The sequence below is a fragment of the Agelaius tricolor genome, unplaced genomic scaffold, assembly GCF_023055355.1.
Source record: "Agelaius tricolor isolate 1412-34295 unplaced genomic scaffold, bAgeTri1.0.p SCAF_100, whole genome shotgun sequence".
NCBI classification, from domain to species: domain Eukaryota; kingdom Metazoa; phylum Chordata; class Aves; order Passeriformes; family Icteridae; genus Agelaius; species Agelaius tricolor.
This window is the reverse complement of record NW_027269360.1, coordinates 182,625-198,439: the sequence shown is the minus strand read 5'-3', so window position 1 is coordinate 198,439 and position 15,815 is coordinate 182,625. Positions and strand designations below refer to the sequence as shown.

Here is a 15,815-nt window from a genome sequence, read left to right as displayed (position 1 = left end):
AATCCCAAAACTCCCAAAATCCTCTCCCAAACTCCCTCTCGAAGCTCCAAATTTCCAGCCCAAAACCCCCAAAAATCCCCCCCCAGAATTCCCAAAATTCCATCCCAAAATTCCCCAAAATCCCCAAAATTCAATCCCAAAATCCCCAAAATTCATTCCCAGATCACCAAAATTCCCAAATCCCATCCCAAAATCCCCAAATCCAATCCCAAAACTCCCAAGAGCTCCCAAAATCCTCTCCCAAACTCCCTCTCCAAGCTCCAAATTCCAGCCCAGAACCCCCAAAAATCCCCCCCAGAATTCCCAAAATTCCATCCCAAAATCCCCAAAATCCAATCCCAAAGTTCCTAAAATCCCATCCCAAATTCCCCAAATCCATTCCCAGATCCCCAAAATTCCCCAAATCCCATCCCAAAATTCCCAAAATCCTCTCCCAAATTCCCTCTCGAAGCTCAAAATTCCAGCCCAAAACCCCCAAAAATCACCCCCAGAATTCCCCAAAATTGCCCAAAATCCAATCCCAAAATTCCCCAAATCCATTCCCAGATCCCCAAATTCCCCAAATCCAATCCCAAAACTCCCAAGAGCTCCCAAAATCCTCTCCCAAATTCCCTCTGGAAGCTCCAAATTCCAGCCCAAAACCCCCAAAAATCCCCCCCAGAATTCCCCAAAATTCCCAAAATCCATTCCCAGATTCCCAAAATCCTAATCCCAGAATTCCCAAAATTCCCCAAATCCAATCCCAAAACTCCCAAAATCCTCTCCCAAATTCCCTCTGGAACCTCCAAATTTCCAGCCCAAAACCCCCAAAAATGGCCTCCAGAATTCCCAAAATTCCACCCCAAAAATCCCAAAATCTCCAAAATCCAATCCTAAAGTTCCTAAAATCCCAACCCAGAATTCCCAAAATCCCCAAATCCAATCCCAAAACTCCCAAAACTCCCAAAATCCTCTCCCAAACTCCCTCTCCAAGCTCCAAATTTCCAGCCCAAAACCCCCAAAAATCACCCCCAGAATTCCCAAAATTCAATTCCAGAATTCCCAAAATTCCCAAAATCCAATCCCAAAATTCCCTAAATCCATTCCCAGATCCCCAAAATTCCCCAAATCCCATCCCAAAATCCCCAAATCCAATCCCAAAACTCTCAAAACTCCCAAAATCCTCTCCCAAACTCCCTCTGGAACCTCCAAATTCCAGCCCAAAACCCCCAAAAATCCCCCCCCAGAATCCCCAAAAATCGCTCCCAAATCCCCCAAACTCCCTCCAAAGCTCCCAAATCCCCTTCCCAGCATTCCCAGCATTCCCAAAATTCCCGGAATTCCCGGATTTTCCCATACTCGGCCCAGTGGAGGCTGTCCCAGAGCAGCCTGGAGCATTCCCGGGCGTTCCCCAGCGATTCCTGCACCAGCCCCAGGTTGAGGCAGAGGCGGCTCCGCATCTGAGCCAGCTCCCGAACGGGGACGGCGCCTGGGGGATTTAGGAGCTGGGAATTGGGGATTTAGGAGCGGGGATTGGGGGATTTGGGAGCGGGGATTGGGGGTTTGGGATTGGGGAATTGGGGATTTGGGATTGGGGATTTGGGATCCAGGATTTGGGGGATTTAGGAGCGGGGATTGGGGGGATTGGGAGCGGGGATTGGGGTTTGGGATTGGGGAATTGGGGATGGGGATTTGGGATCCAGGATTGGGGGGTTTGGGAGCGGGGACTGGGGGATTTAGGAGCGGGGATTGGGGGATTTGGGAGCGGGGATTGGGGGATTTGGGATCCGGGATCCAGGATTGGGGGTTTGGGAGCAGGGATTGGGGGATTTGGGAGCGGGGATTTGGGGGATTTGGGAGCGGGGATTTGGGATTTGGGGATTTAGGATGAGAATTCCAGGATTTGGGATGGAAATTCTGAGATTTAGGATCAAAATTTGGGGATTTGGGATTGGGGATTTGGGGATTTCGGAGCAGAGATTGGGGGGTTTAGGAGCGGGGATTTGCTGGGTTTGGGATCGGGGATTTGGGATTTGGGAACGGGGATTGGGGGATTTGGGAGCGGGGATTGGGGATTTGGGAGCGGAGATTGGGGGGTTTGGGTTGGGGATTTGGGGATTTGGGGATTTGGGATTTGGGGATTTGGGATTGGGGGGTTTGGGGGATTTGGGAGCGGGAATTGGGGGATTTGGGAGCGGGGATTTGGGGTTTGGGGTTGGGGATTTGGGAGCGGGGATTGGGGGGTTTGGGATTGGGGAATTGGGGATTTGGGAGCAGGGATTGGGGGATTTGGGGATGGGGATTTGGGATCCAGGATTGGGGGATTTAGGAGCGGGGATTGGGGGGTTTGGGATCCAGGATTGGGGGATTTGGGAGCGGGGATTGGGGTTTGGGAGCAGGGATTTGGGATTTGGGAGCAGGGATTGGGGGATTTGGGATTTGGGGGATTTGGGAGCGGAGATTGGGGGGTTTGGGATCCAGGATTGGGGGATTTGGGAGCAGGGATTGGGGGGATTTGGGAGCGGGGATTTGGGATTGAAATTTGGGGATTTAGGAACAAAATTTGGGGATTTGGGGTTGGGAATTTGGGGATTTGGGGTTGAAATTTTGGGGATTTGAGGATTTGGGGATTGGGGGATTTGGGAGCAGGGATTGGGGGATTTAGGATCAGGGATTGGGGGTTTGGGAGCAGGGATTGGGGTTTGGGATTGGGGAATTGGGGAGTGGGGATTTGGAATCCAGGATTTGGGGGATTTGGGATCCAGGATTGGGGGGTTTGGGAGCAGGGATTGGGGGCTTTGGGATCCAGGATTGGGGGATTTAGGAGCGGGGATTGGGGGGTTTGGGAGTGGGGATTGAGGGATTTGGGATTGGGGGGTTTGGGAGCAGAGATTTGGGGGTTTGGGTTTGGGGGATTTGGGAGCGGGGATTGGGGGATTTAGGAGCAGGGATTTGGGATTTGGAGATTTGGGATTGGGGGTTTGGGATCCAGGATTTGGGGGATTTGGGAGCAGGGATTGGGGGGTTTGGGAGCGGGGATTGGGGTTTGGGATTGGGGAATTGGGGATGGGGATTTGGGATCCAGGATTGGGGGGTTTGGGAGCAGGGATTGGGGGGTTTGGGAGCGGGGATTGGGGTTTGGGATTGGGGAATTGGGGATGGGGATTTGGGATCCAGGATTGGGGGGTTTGGGAGCGGGGACTGGGGGATTTAGGAGCGGGGATTGGGGGATTTGGGAGCGGGGATTGGGGGATTTGGGATCCGGGATCCAGGATTGGGGGTTTGGGAGCAGGGATTGGGGGATTTGGGAGCGGGGATTTGGGATTTGGGGATTTAGGATGAGAATTCCAGGATTTGGGATGGAAATTCTGAGATTTAGGATCAAAATTTGGGGATTTGGGATCAGGGATTTGGGGGTTTGGGAGCAGAGATTGGGGGGATTTGGGATCTGGGATTTGGGGATTTCGGGTTGGGGATTTGGGGATTCAGGAACAAAATTTGGGGATTTTGGGTTGGGAATTTGGGGATTTGGGGATTTGGGATTGGGCATTTGGGATCTGGGACTGGGGGATTTGGGATTGAGGGATTTGGGGATTTGGGATCAGGGATTGGGGGATTTGGGCATTTGGGATTTAGGGATTTGGGATCCGGTATTGGGGATTTGGAATGAAGGATTTGGGGATTTGGGATGGAAATTCTGAGATTTAGGATCGAAATTTGAGGATTTGGGGTTGGGGATTTGGGGATTTGGGATTGGGGGATTGGGATCCGGGATTTGGGGATTCTGGAACAATATTTGGGGATTTGGGGTTGGGAGTTCTGGGAATTTGGGATTGGGGGGTTTGGGATTGGGGATTTGGGGATTTGTGATCCGGGATTTGGGGATTCAGGAACAAAAGTTGGGAATTTGAGGTTGGGAATTTGGGGATTTGAGGATTTGGGGTTGAAATTTTGGGCATTTGGGATTGGGGATTTGGGGATTGGGGGTTGGGGATTTGGGAGCGGGGATTGGGGGATTTGTGGTTGGGGATTTGGGATTTGGGGGATTTGGGATGTAAATTTGGGGAATCTGGAACAATATTTGGGGATTTGGGGTTGGGAATTTGGGGATTTGGGATCAGGGATTGGGGATTTGGCGATTCAGGGATTTGGGATGGAGGATTCAGTGATTTGGGATGGAAATTCTGAGATTTGGGATCAAAATTTGGGGATTTGGGGTTGAAATTTTGGGGATTTGGAGATTTGGGATGCAGGGATTTGGGACTGAAATTCTGAGATTTAGGATCGAAATTTGGGGATTTGTGGTTGGGATTTTGGGGATTCAGGAACAAAATTTGGGGATTGGGAATTTGGGGATTTGGGGATATGGGGATTGGGAGGTCTGGGAATTTCGGGATTTGGGATTGGGGATTTAGGATCGAAATTTGGGGATTAAGGAACAAAATTTGGGGATTTGGGGTGGGAATTTTGGGGATTTGGGGATTTGGGATTGGGGGATTTGGGGTTGGGGGATTGGGGGATTTGGGGATTTGGGGGATTGGGGATTTGGGAATTTGGGATGGAAATTTGGGGATTCAGGAACAAAATTTGGGCATTTGCGGTTGGGAGTTCTGGGGATTTTCGTTTGGGGATTTGGGATTTGGGGATTTGGGATTGAAATTCTGAGATTTACGATCAAAATTTGGGGTCGGGAATTTGGGAATTCCGGGATTTAGGATCGGGGATTTGAGATCCAGGATTGGAGGATTTGGGGATTTGGGGTTGGGGATCGGGGATTTGGGGATTTGGGATGGAAATTCTGAGATTTAGGATCGAAATTTGGGGATTTGGGATTGGGGATTTGGGATCCGGGATTGGGCGATTTGGGATTGGAGATTTGGGAGCGGGGATTGGGGGATTTAGGATCGGGGATTTGGGGGATTTGGGATTGGGGGATTTGGGATGAAGAGTTGGGGATTCGGGGTTGAAAGTTTGGGGATTTGAGGATTTGGGATCGGGGATTTGGCGATTGGGGGTTGGGGGATTTGGGATCGGGGATTTGGGGACTTGGGATTGAAATTCTGAGATTTGGGGATTCAGGAACAAAACTTTTTTCACATGAAACTTCCAAAAAACCCTGAAAAACTCCAAAAATCCCCCCCAAAATTCCCAAATTTTCCCCCAAATTGCCCAATTTTCCCTAAAATTCCCAATTTTCCCCCAAAAATTCCACAAAAGCTTCCAAAAAAAAAAACCCCAAAAATTCACAAAAATATTTCCCGAAATTCCTCAAAAATTCCCAAAGATTTCCTAAAAATTCCCACAAAATTACAAAAAAAAACCTCAAAAAAATCCCAAAAATTTAAAAAAATCTCCCAAAATTCTTTCCTAAAATTCCCAAAGAACTCCTAAAAAGAAATTCCAAAAAACCTCCCAAAAATATTTCCCAAAATTCCCAAAAAAATCCTAAAAAATACCCAAAAAATAAAATAAATTTAAAAAAAACCCCTCAAAAACTCCCAAAATTTACGTCCCAAAAACCACTGAAAATTTCCCTAAAATCCCCCAAAAATATCCCAAAATTCCCCCCAAAATTCCCCAATTTTCCCAAAATAACCAAAAAAATCCCAAAATTCCAAACTTTTCCCCAAAAAACTCAAACAAAAATCCCCCTAAAATTCCCAGAATCCCCAAAAATTCCCAGGATTGCCCCCAAAACTCCCAAAAATTCACAAAAATTTCTTCCCAAAAAAATCCCCAAAATTCGCAGAATTCAAGAAAAAAAAATCCCAAAAAAATCCCCAAAAATTCCACAAAAAACCTCCCAAAAATTCCCTAAAAATTTTTTTTTAAATCCACAAAAAAAATTAAAAAAACCTCCTAAAATTATTTCCCAAAATTCCAAAAAAATCCTGAAAAAATCCAAAAACCACCCTCGAAAAATCCAAAAAAAACCCCTCGAAAAATCCCAAAAAATTCAAATAAAAATTAAAAAAAAACCCAAAAAAATCCCAGAAAAGCTCCAAAATCGCCCAATATTTACCAAATTTTCCTCAAATTGCCAAATTTTCCCAAAAAATCCCAATTTTCCCCCAAAATTCCCAAAAATTCCACAAAAGCTTCCCAAAAAAATCCCCAAAACCATTTCCCGAAATTCCTCCAAAATTCCCAAAGATTTCCTAAAAAATTCCCTCAAAATTAGAAAAAAATTCCCAAAAATTAAAAAAAAATCTCCCAAAATTCTTTCCTAAAATTCCCAAAGAACTCCTAAAAAGAAATTCCAAAAAACCTCCCAAAAATATTTCCCAAAATTCCCAAAAAAATCCTAAAAAATACCCAAAAAATAAAATAAATTTAAAAAAACCCCTCAAAAACTCCCAAAATTTAAGTCCCAAAAACCACTGAAAATTTCCCTAAAATCCCCCAAAAATATCCCAAAATTCCCCCCAAAAATTCTCCAATTTTCCCAAAATAACCAAAAAAATCCCAAAATTCCAAACTTTTCCCCAAAAAACTCAAACAAAAATCCCCCTAAAATTCCCAGAATCCCCAAAAATTCCCAGGATTGCCCCCAAAACTCCCAAAAATTCACAAAAAATTCTTCCCCCAAAATCCCCAAAATTCACAGAGTTCGAGAAAAAAAAAAATCCCCAAAAAATCCCCAAAAATTCCACAAAAAACCTCCCAAAAATTCCCTAAAAAATTTTTTTAAAAATCCACAAAAAAAATTAAAAAAACCTCCTAAAATTATTTCCCAAAATTCCAAAAAAATCCTGAAAAAATCCAAAAACCACCCTCGAAAAATCCAAAAAAAACCCTTGAAAAATCCCAAAAATTCAAATAAAAATCCCAAAAAAACCCAAAAAAATCCCAGAAAAGCTCCAAAATCGCCCAAAAATTCCCAAATTTTCCTCAAATTGCCCAATTTTCCCAAAAATTCCCAATTTTCCCCCAGAATTCCCAAAAATTCCACAAAAGCTTCCCAAAAAAATCCCTAAAACTATTTCCCGAAATTCCTCCAAAATTCCCAAAGATTTCCTAAAAAATTCCCTCAAAATTAGAAAAAAATTCCCAAAAATTAAAAAAAAATCTCCCAAAATTCTTTCCTAAAATTCCCAAAGAACTCCTAAAAAGAAATTCCAAAAAACCTCCCAAAAATATTTCCCAAAATTCCCAAAAAAATCCTAAAAAATACCCAAAAAATAAAATAAATTTAAAAAAAACCCCTCAAAAACTCCCAAAATTTAAGTCCCAAAAACCACTGAAAATTTCCCTAAAATCCCCCAAAAATATCCCAAAATTCCCCCCAAAAATTCCCCAATTTCCCCAAAATCACCAAAAAATCCCAAAATTCCAATTTTTTCCCCAAAAAACTCAAACAAAAATCCCCCTAAAATTCCCAGAATCCCCAAAAATTCCCAGGATTGCCCCCAAAACTCCCAAAAATTCACAAAAAATTCTTCCCCAAAAAATCCCCAAAATTCACAGAGTTCGAGAAAAAAAAAATCCCCAAAAAATCCCCAAAAATTCCACAAAAAACCTCCCAAAAATTCCCTAAAAAAATTTTTTAAAAATCCACAAAAAAAAATTTAAAAACCCTCCTAAAATTATTTCCCAAAATTCCAAAAAAATCCTGAAAAAATCCAAAAACCACCCTCGAAAAATCCAAAAAAAAACCCTCGAAAAATCCCAAAAATTCAAATAAAAATCCCAAAAAAACCCAAAAAAATCCCAGAAAAGCTCCAAAATCGCCCAATATTTACCAAATTTTCCTCAAATTGCCAAATTTTCCCAAAAAATCCCAATTTTCCCCCAAAATTCCCAAAAATTCCACAAAAGCTTCCCAAAAAAAATCCCCAAAACCATTTCCCGAAATTCCTCCAAAATTCCCAAAGATTTCCTAAAAAATTCCCTCAAAATTAGAAAAAAATTCCCAAAAATTAAAAAAAATCTCCCAAAATTCTTTCCTAAAATTCCCAAGGAACTCCTAAAAAGAAATTCCAAAAAACCTCCCAAAAATATTTCCCAAAATTCCCAAAAAAATCCTAAAAAATACCCAAAAAATAAAATAAATTTTTAAAAAACCCCTCAAAAACTCCCAAAATTTACGTCCCAAAAACCACTGAAAATTTCCCTAAAATCCCCCAAAAATATCCCAAAATTCCCCCCAAAAATTCCCCAATTTCCCCAAAATCACCAAAAAATCCCAAAATTCCAATTTTTTCCCCAAAAAACTCAAACAAAAATCCCCCTAAAATTCCCAGAATCCCCAAAAATTCCCAGGATTGCCCCCAAAACTCCCAAAAATTCACAAAAAATTCTTCCCCCAAAATCCCCAAAATTTGCAGAATTCAAGAAAAATATCCCCAAAAAAATCCCCAAAAATTCCACAAAAAACCTCCCAAAAATTCCCTAAAAAATTTTTTTAAAATCCACAAAAAAATTTAAAAAAACCTCCTAAAATTATTTCCCAAAATTCCAAAAAAAAAATCCTGAAAAAATCCAAAAACCACCCTCGAAAAATCCAAAAAAAACCCTCGAAAAATCCCAAAAAATTCAAATAAAAATTAAAAAAAAAACCAAAAAAATCCCAGAAAAGCTCCAAAATCGCCCAATATTTACCAAATTTTCCTCAAATTGCCAAATTTTCCCAAAAATTCCCAATTTTCCCCCAGAATTCCCAAAAATTCCACAAAAGCTTCCCAAAAAAAATCCCCAAAACCATTTCCCGAAATTCCTCCAAAATTCCCAAAGATTTCCTAAAAAATTCCCTCAAAATTAGAAAAAAATTCCCAAAAATTAAAAAAAAATCTCCCAAAATTCTTTCCTAAAATTCCCAAAGAACTCCTAAAAAGAAATTCCAAAAAACCTCCCAAAAATATTTCCCAAAATTCCCAAAAAAATCCTAAAAAATACCCAAAAAATAAAATAAATTAAAAAAAAACCCCTCAAAAACTCCCAAAATTTAAGTCCCAAAAACCACTGAAAATTTCCCTAAAATCCCCCAAAAATATCCCAAAATTCCCCCCAAAAATTCCCCAATTTCCCCAAAATCACCAAAAAATCCCAAAATTCCAATTTTTTCCCCAAAAAACTCAAACAAAAATCCCCCTAAAATTCCCAGAATCCCCAAAAATTCCCAGGATTGCCCCCAAAACTCCCAAAAATTCACAAAAAATTCTTCCCCAAAAAATCCCCAAAATTCACAGAGTTCGAGAAAAAAAAAAATCCCCAAAAAATCCCCAAAAATTCCACAAAAAGCCTCTCAAAAATTCCCTAAAATTTTTTTTAAATCCACAAAAAATTGAAAAAAAAAACTCCCAAAATTATTTCCCAAAATTCAAAAAAAATCCCCACAGAAATCCAAAAACCACCCTCGAAAAATCCAAAAAAAACCCTTGAAAAATCCCAAAAATTCAAATAAAAATCCCAAAAAAACCCAAAAAAATCCCAGAAAAGCTCCAAAATCGCCCAATATTTACCAAATTTTCCTCAAATTGCCAAATTTTCCCAAAAATTCCCAATTTTCCCCCAGAATTCCCAAAAATTCCACAAAAGCTTCCCAAAAAAAATCCCTAAAACTGTTTCCCAAAATTCCTCCAAAATTCCCAAAGATTTCCTAAAAAATTCCCTCAAAATTAGAAAAAAATTCCCTCAAAATTAGAAAAAAAATTCCCAAAAATTAAAAAAAATCTCCCAAAATTCTTTCCTAAAATTCCCAAAGAACTCCTAAAAAGAAATTCCAAAAAACCTCCCAAAAATATTTCCCAAAATTCCCCAAAAAATCCTAAAAAATACCCAAAACATCCCCTCAAAAATTCCAAAAAATAAAGAAAAAACCCCCAAAAACCACTGAAAATTTCCCTAAAATTCCCCAAAAATATCCCAAAATCCCCCCAAAAATTCCCAAATTTTCCCCCAAATTGCCCAATTTTCCCAAAAATTCCCGATTTTCCCCCAAAATTCCCCAAAAATTCCCCCCTCACCTTCCAGCTGGGTCTCCAGGATGTGGAGGCTGTTGTGGAACGCCTGCAGCGCCCGGCGCAGCGCGGTCGGAGCCCCCGAAATTCCCGAATTTCCTGGAATTCCCGGATTTCCCTGGGTGCCCTCGGCCTCCTGGGGCTCCTCGGGGATTTTTGGGAATTCTGGGAATTCGGGGATTTGGGGAATTTCGGGAATTTCGGGGCTTTCAGCCATGAAGAGGAAAGTGCGGCCGATGGTGGCCCAGGCGCGCTGCTGCTCCACGGGGTCACGGAGGGAGCGGGCCAGGGACAGGTGCTGCAGCTGGTGCTGGGGCAAAAAACAGCAAAATTGGGCAAAAATGGGGAAAAAATGGGGATTTTGGGTGAAATTTGGGAAAAAATTGGGAAAAAATTGGGTGAAAAAGGGAAGAAAATGGGGAAAATGAGGAGAAAAATCAGGAGCGCTGCTGCTCCACGGGGTCACGGAGGGAGCGGGCCAGGGACAGGTGCTGCAGCTGGTGCTGGGGAAAAAAACAGCAAAATTGGGCAAAAATGGGGAAAAAATGGGGATTTTGGGTGAAATTTGGGAAAAAATTTGGAAAAATTTGGAAAAAATTGGGGGAAATTGGGAGGAATTTGCTGCTCTGAGGGGTCACTGAGGGAACGGTCCAGGGCCAGGGGCTGCAGCTGGGGCTGGGGGAAAAAACAGCAAAATTGGGTAAAAATGGGGAAATTGGTGAAAAATGGGGAAAAATGGGACATTTTGTGAGAAATTTGGGGAAAATTTGGGAAAAAAATTGGGAAAAATTGGTTAAAATTGGGGGAAATTGAGAGCAATTTGCTGCTCTGAGGGGCCCGAGAGACGCCAGGGCTGGGAGAGGGGCTGGAGATGGGGCTGAGGGAAAATGGGGGAAAAAATGGGGAAAAAAAGGGGGAAATTGGTTCAAATTGGGAAAAATGGGACATTTTGGGAGAAATTTGGGTGTAATTGGGAAAAAATGGGAAAAATTGGGAAAAAATTGGAGAAATTGGGAGAAATTTTGAGCAATTTCTTGCTCTGAGGGGTCACTGAGGGAGCGGGCCAGGGACAGGGGCTGCAGCTGGGGCTGGGGCAAAAAACAGCAAAATTGGGCAAAAATGGGGAAAAAAAGGATGTTGTGGGGGAAATTTGGGAAAAATGGGGAAAAAATTGGTTAAAATTGGGAAAAATAAGGAGAAATTGGGAGCAATTTGTTGCTCTGAGGGGCCCGAGAGACGTGAGGCCTGGGAGAGGGGCTGGAGATGGGGCTGAGGGAAAATGGGGGAAAAATGGGGGGAAATTGGGGGGAAAAGGGAAAAATTGGGTAAAAATGGGGAAATTGGGAAGAATTGGGGGGAATTTGGGAAAAAATTGGGAAAAAATTGGTTAAAATTGGGGGAAATTGGGAGGAATTTGCTGCTCTGAGGGGCCCGAGAGACGCCAGGGCTGGGAGAGGGGCTGGAGATGGGGCTGAGGGAAAATGGGGGGAAAATGGGGAAAAAAGGGGGAATTTGGTTTAAATTGGGAAAAATGGGACATTTTGGGAGAAATTTGGGGGAAATTGGGAAAAAATTAGGTAAAAATTGGGTGAAAATTGGGAAAAATGAGGAGAAAAATCAGGAGCGCTGCTGCTCTGAGGGGTCACTGAGGGAGCGGGCCAGGGACAGGGGCTGCAGCTGGGGCTGGGGCAAAAAACAGCAAAATTGGGCAAAAATGGGGAAAAAATGGGAATTTTGGGTGAAATTTGGGAAAAAATTGGGAAAAAATTGGTTAAAATTGGACAAATTGGGAGCAATTTCTTGCTCTGAGGGGTCACTGAGGGAGTGGGCCAGGGACAGGGGCTGGAGATAGGGCTGAGGGAAAATGAGGGGAAAATGGGGAAAAATTGGGGGAAAAAAAAGACAAATTGGTTAAAAATGGAGAAATTGGGAAGAATTGGGGGAATTTGGGAAAAAATTGGGAAAAAATTGGGTAAAAATTGGTTAAAATTGGGGGAAATTGGGAGCAATTTGCTGCTCTGAGGGGTCACGGAGGGAGCGGGCCAGGGACAGGGGCTGCAGCTGGTGCTGGGGGAAAAAACAGCAAAATTGGGTAAAAACAGCAAAATTGGGGAAAAATAGGGAAAAAAAGGAAGTTTTGGGTGAAATTTGGGAAAAAACTGGGAAAAAATTGGTTAAAATTGGTAGAAATTGGGGGAAATTGGGAGCAATTTGCTGCTCTGAGGGGTCACTGAGGGAGCGGGCCAGGGACAGGTGCTGCAGCTGGTGCTGGGGCAAAAAACAGCAAAATTGGGAAAAAATGGCGAAAAAATGGGGATTTTGGGTGAAATTTGGGAAAAAATTGGTTAAAATTAGGAAAAATAAGGAGAAATTGGGAGCAATTTGCTGCTCTGAGGGGCCCGAGAGACGTGAGGCCTGGGAGAGGGGCTGGAGATGGGGCTGAGGGAAAATGGGGGGAAAATGGGAAAAAAAGGGGGAAAAAACAGAAAATTTGGTTAAAAAGGGGGAAATTGGGAAAAAATGGCCGAGATTTGGGGGAATTTGGGAAAAAATGGGAAAAAATTGGTTAAAATTCGGGAGAAATTGGGAGGAATTTGCTGCTCTGAGGGGTCCGAGAGACGCCTGGGCTGGGAGAGGGGCTGGAGATGGGGCTGAGGGAAAATGGGGGAAAAATGGGGGGAAATTGGGGGGAAAAGGGAAAAATTGGGTAAAAATGGGGAAATTGGGAAGAATTGGGGGAATTTGGGAAAAAATTGGGAAAAAATTGGTTAAAATTGGGGGAAACTGGGAGGAATTTGCTGCTCTGAGGGGCCCGAGAGACGCCAGGGCAGGGAGACGGGCTGGAGATGGGGCTGAGGGAAACTGGGGAGAAAATGGGGAAAAAAGGGGGAAATTGGTTCAAATTGGGAAAAATGGGGCATTTTGGGGGAAATTTGGGAAAAAATTGAGGAAAATTGGGAAAAGTTGGTTAAAATTGGGAGAAATTAGGAGCAATTTCTTGCTCTGAGGGGTCACTGAGGGAGCGGGCCAGGGACAGGGGCTGCAGCTGGGGCTGGGGCAAAAAACAGCAAAATTGGGCAAAAATGGGGGGGAAAAGGGAATTTTGGGTGAAATTTGGGAAAAAATGGGGAAAAAATGGGTTAAAATTGGGAAAAATAAGGAGAAATTGGGAGCAATTTGCTGCTCTGAGGGGTGCGAGAGACGCCAGGGCAGGAAGAGAGGTTGGAGATGGGGCTGAGGGAAAATGGGGAGAAAAATGGGGGGAAATTGGGGGGAAAAGGGAAAAATTGGTTAAAAAGGGGGAAATTGGGAAGAATTGGGGGGAATTTGGGAAAAAATTGGGAAAAAATTGGTTAAAATTGGGGGAAACTGGGAGGAATTTTCTGCTCTGAGGGGCCCGAGAGACGCCAGGGCAGGGAGAGGGGCTGGAGATGGGTCTGAGGGAAAATGGGGGAAAAATGGGGTGAAACTGGGGGAGAAAAGGGAAAAAATGGTTAAAAATGGGGAAATTGGGAAAATTTGGGGGAATTTGGGAAAAAATTGGGTGAAAAAGTGAAAAAAATGGGGGAAATGAGGAGAAAAATCAGGAGCACGGCTGCTCTGAGGGGTCACAGAGGGAGCGGGCCAGGGACAGGGGCTGCAGCTGGGGCTGGGGGAAAAAACAGCAAAATTGGGGAAAAATGAGGAAAAAATGGGGATTTTGGGAGAAATTTGGGAAAAAATTGGGAAAAAATTGGGTAAAAATTGGAGAAATTGGGAGGAATTTGCTGCTCTGAGGGGCCCGAGAGATGCCAGGGCTGGGAGAGGGGCTGGAGATGGGGATGAGGGAAAATAGGGGAAAAAATGGGAAAAAAAGGGGGAAATTGGTTCAAACTGGGAAAAATTGGGGACATTCTGGGTGAAATTTGGGGGAAATTGGGAAAAAATTAGGTAAAAATTGGGAAAAATTGGTGAAAATTGGGAGAAATTTCAAGCAGTTTCTTGCTCTGAGGGGTCACTGAGGGAGCGGGCCAGGGACAGGTGCTGCAGCTGGGGCTGGGGCAAAAAACAGCAACATTGGGAAAAAATGGGGAAAATTGGGAATAATTGAGGGGGATTTGGGAAAAAATTGGGAAAAAATTGGTTAAAATTGGAGAAATTGGGAGGAATTTGCTGCTCTGAGGGGCCCGAGAGACGCCAGGGCTGGGAGAGGGGCTGGAGATGGGTCTAAGGGAAAATGGGGAGAAAAATGGGGTGAAATTGGGGGAAAAAAGGGAAAAATTGGTTCAAATTGGGAAAAATGGGGGCCATTCTGGGCGAATTTGGGAAAAAATTGGGTGAAAAAGAGAAAAAAATGGGAAAAATGAGGAGAAAAATCAGGAGCGCGGCTGCTCTGAGGGGTCACAGAGGGAGCGGGCCAGGGACAGGGGCTGCAGCTGGGGCTGGGGCAAAAAACAGCAAAATTGGGTAAAAATGGGGAAAAAATGGGGATTTTGGGTGAAATTTGGGAAAAAATTGGGAAAAAATTGGAGAAATTGGGAGGAATTTGCTGCTCTGAGGGGCCCGAGAGACGCCAGGGCTGGGAGAGGGGCTGGAGATGGGGCTGAGGGAAAATGGGGGAAAAATGGGGGAAAAAGGGGGAATTTGGTTAAAAATGGGGAAAATGAAAAAAATTGGGGGGAATTTGGGAAAAAATTGGGAAAAATTGGGTGAAAAAATGGGAAAAATAGGGAGAAAAATCAGGAGCGCGGCTGCTCTGAGGGGTCACGGAGGGAGCGGGCCAGGGACAGGGGCTGCAGCTGGGGCTGGGGCAAAAAACAGCAAAATTGGGGAAAAATGGGGAAAAAATGGGGATTTTGGGTGAAATTTGGGAAAAAATTGGGAAAAAATTGGTTAAAATTGGGGGAAATTGGGAGGAATTTGCTGCTCTGAGGGGCCCGAGAGACGTGAGGCCTGGGAGAGGGGCTGGAGATGGGGCTGAGGGAAAATGGGGGGAAAAGGGGGAAAAAAGGGAAAAATTGGTTCAAATTGGGAAAAATGGGGGACAGTCTGGGTGAAATTTGGGGGAAATTGGGAAAAAATTAGGTAAAAATTGGGTGAAAAAGTGAAAAAAATGGGGAAAATGAGGAGAAAAATCAGGAGCGCTGCTGCTCTGAGGGGTCACTGAGGGAGCGGGCCAGGGACAGGGGCTGCAGCTGAGGCTGGGGCAAAAAACAGCAAAATTGGGGAAAAATGGGGAAAAAAAGGAAGTTTTGGGGGAAATTTGGGAAAAAATTGGGAAAAATGGGGAAAAAATTGGGAAAAAATTGGAGAAATTGGGAGGAATTTGCTGCTCTGAGGGGCCCGAGAGACGCCAGGCCTGGGAGAGGGGCTGGAGATGGGGCTGAAGGGAAAATGGGGGGAAAAATGGGGTGAAATTGGGGGGAAAAAGGGAAAATTGGTTAAAAATGGGAAAATTGGGGGGAATTTGGTAAAAATTTGGGTGAAAAAGAGAAAAAAATGGGGAAAATGAGGAGAAAAATCAGGAGCGCTGCTGCTCTGAGGGGTCACTGAGGGAGCGGGCCAGGGACAGGGGCTGCAGCTGAGGCTGGGGCAAAAAACAGCAAAATTGGGCAAAAATGGGGAAAAAAAGGAAGTTTTGGGTGAAATTTGGGAAAAAATTGGGAAAAAATTGGAGAAATTGGGAGGAATTTGCTGCTCTGAGGGGTCCGAGAGACGCCAGGGCAGGGAGAGGGGCTGGAGATGGGGCTGAGGGAAAATGGGGAAAAAAAGGGGGAAATTGGTTCAAATTTTGAAAAATGGGACATTTTGGGAGAAATTTGGGTGAATTTGGGAAAAATTGGGAAAAATTTGAGTGAAAAAGTGAAAAAATGGGGAAAATGAGGAGAAAAATCAGGA

At 43.6% G+C, this 15,815-nt stretch overlaps 1 protein-coding gene across 1 annotated transcript in view; it reads right to left on the bottom strand.

Annotated features, from left to right (window-relative positions):
- LOC139586016 (tonsoku-like protein) overlaps window positions 1-15,815 on the bottom strand; it is a 41,592-nt gene that overhangs the window by 24,960 nt on the left and 817 nt on the right. The window contains exons 2-3 of the mRNA XM_071419139.1: window positions 9,945-10,441; window positions 1,339-1,468 (exon numbers count right to left, since the gene is read on the bottom strand). Coding sequence (XP_071275240.1) covers window positions 1,339-1,468; window positions 9,945-10,441 — 627 coding nt within the window. The remainder of the gene's footprint in view (window positions 1-1,338; window positions 1,469-9,944; window positions 10,442-15,815) is intronic.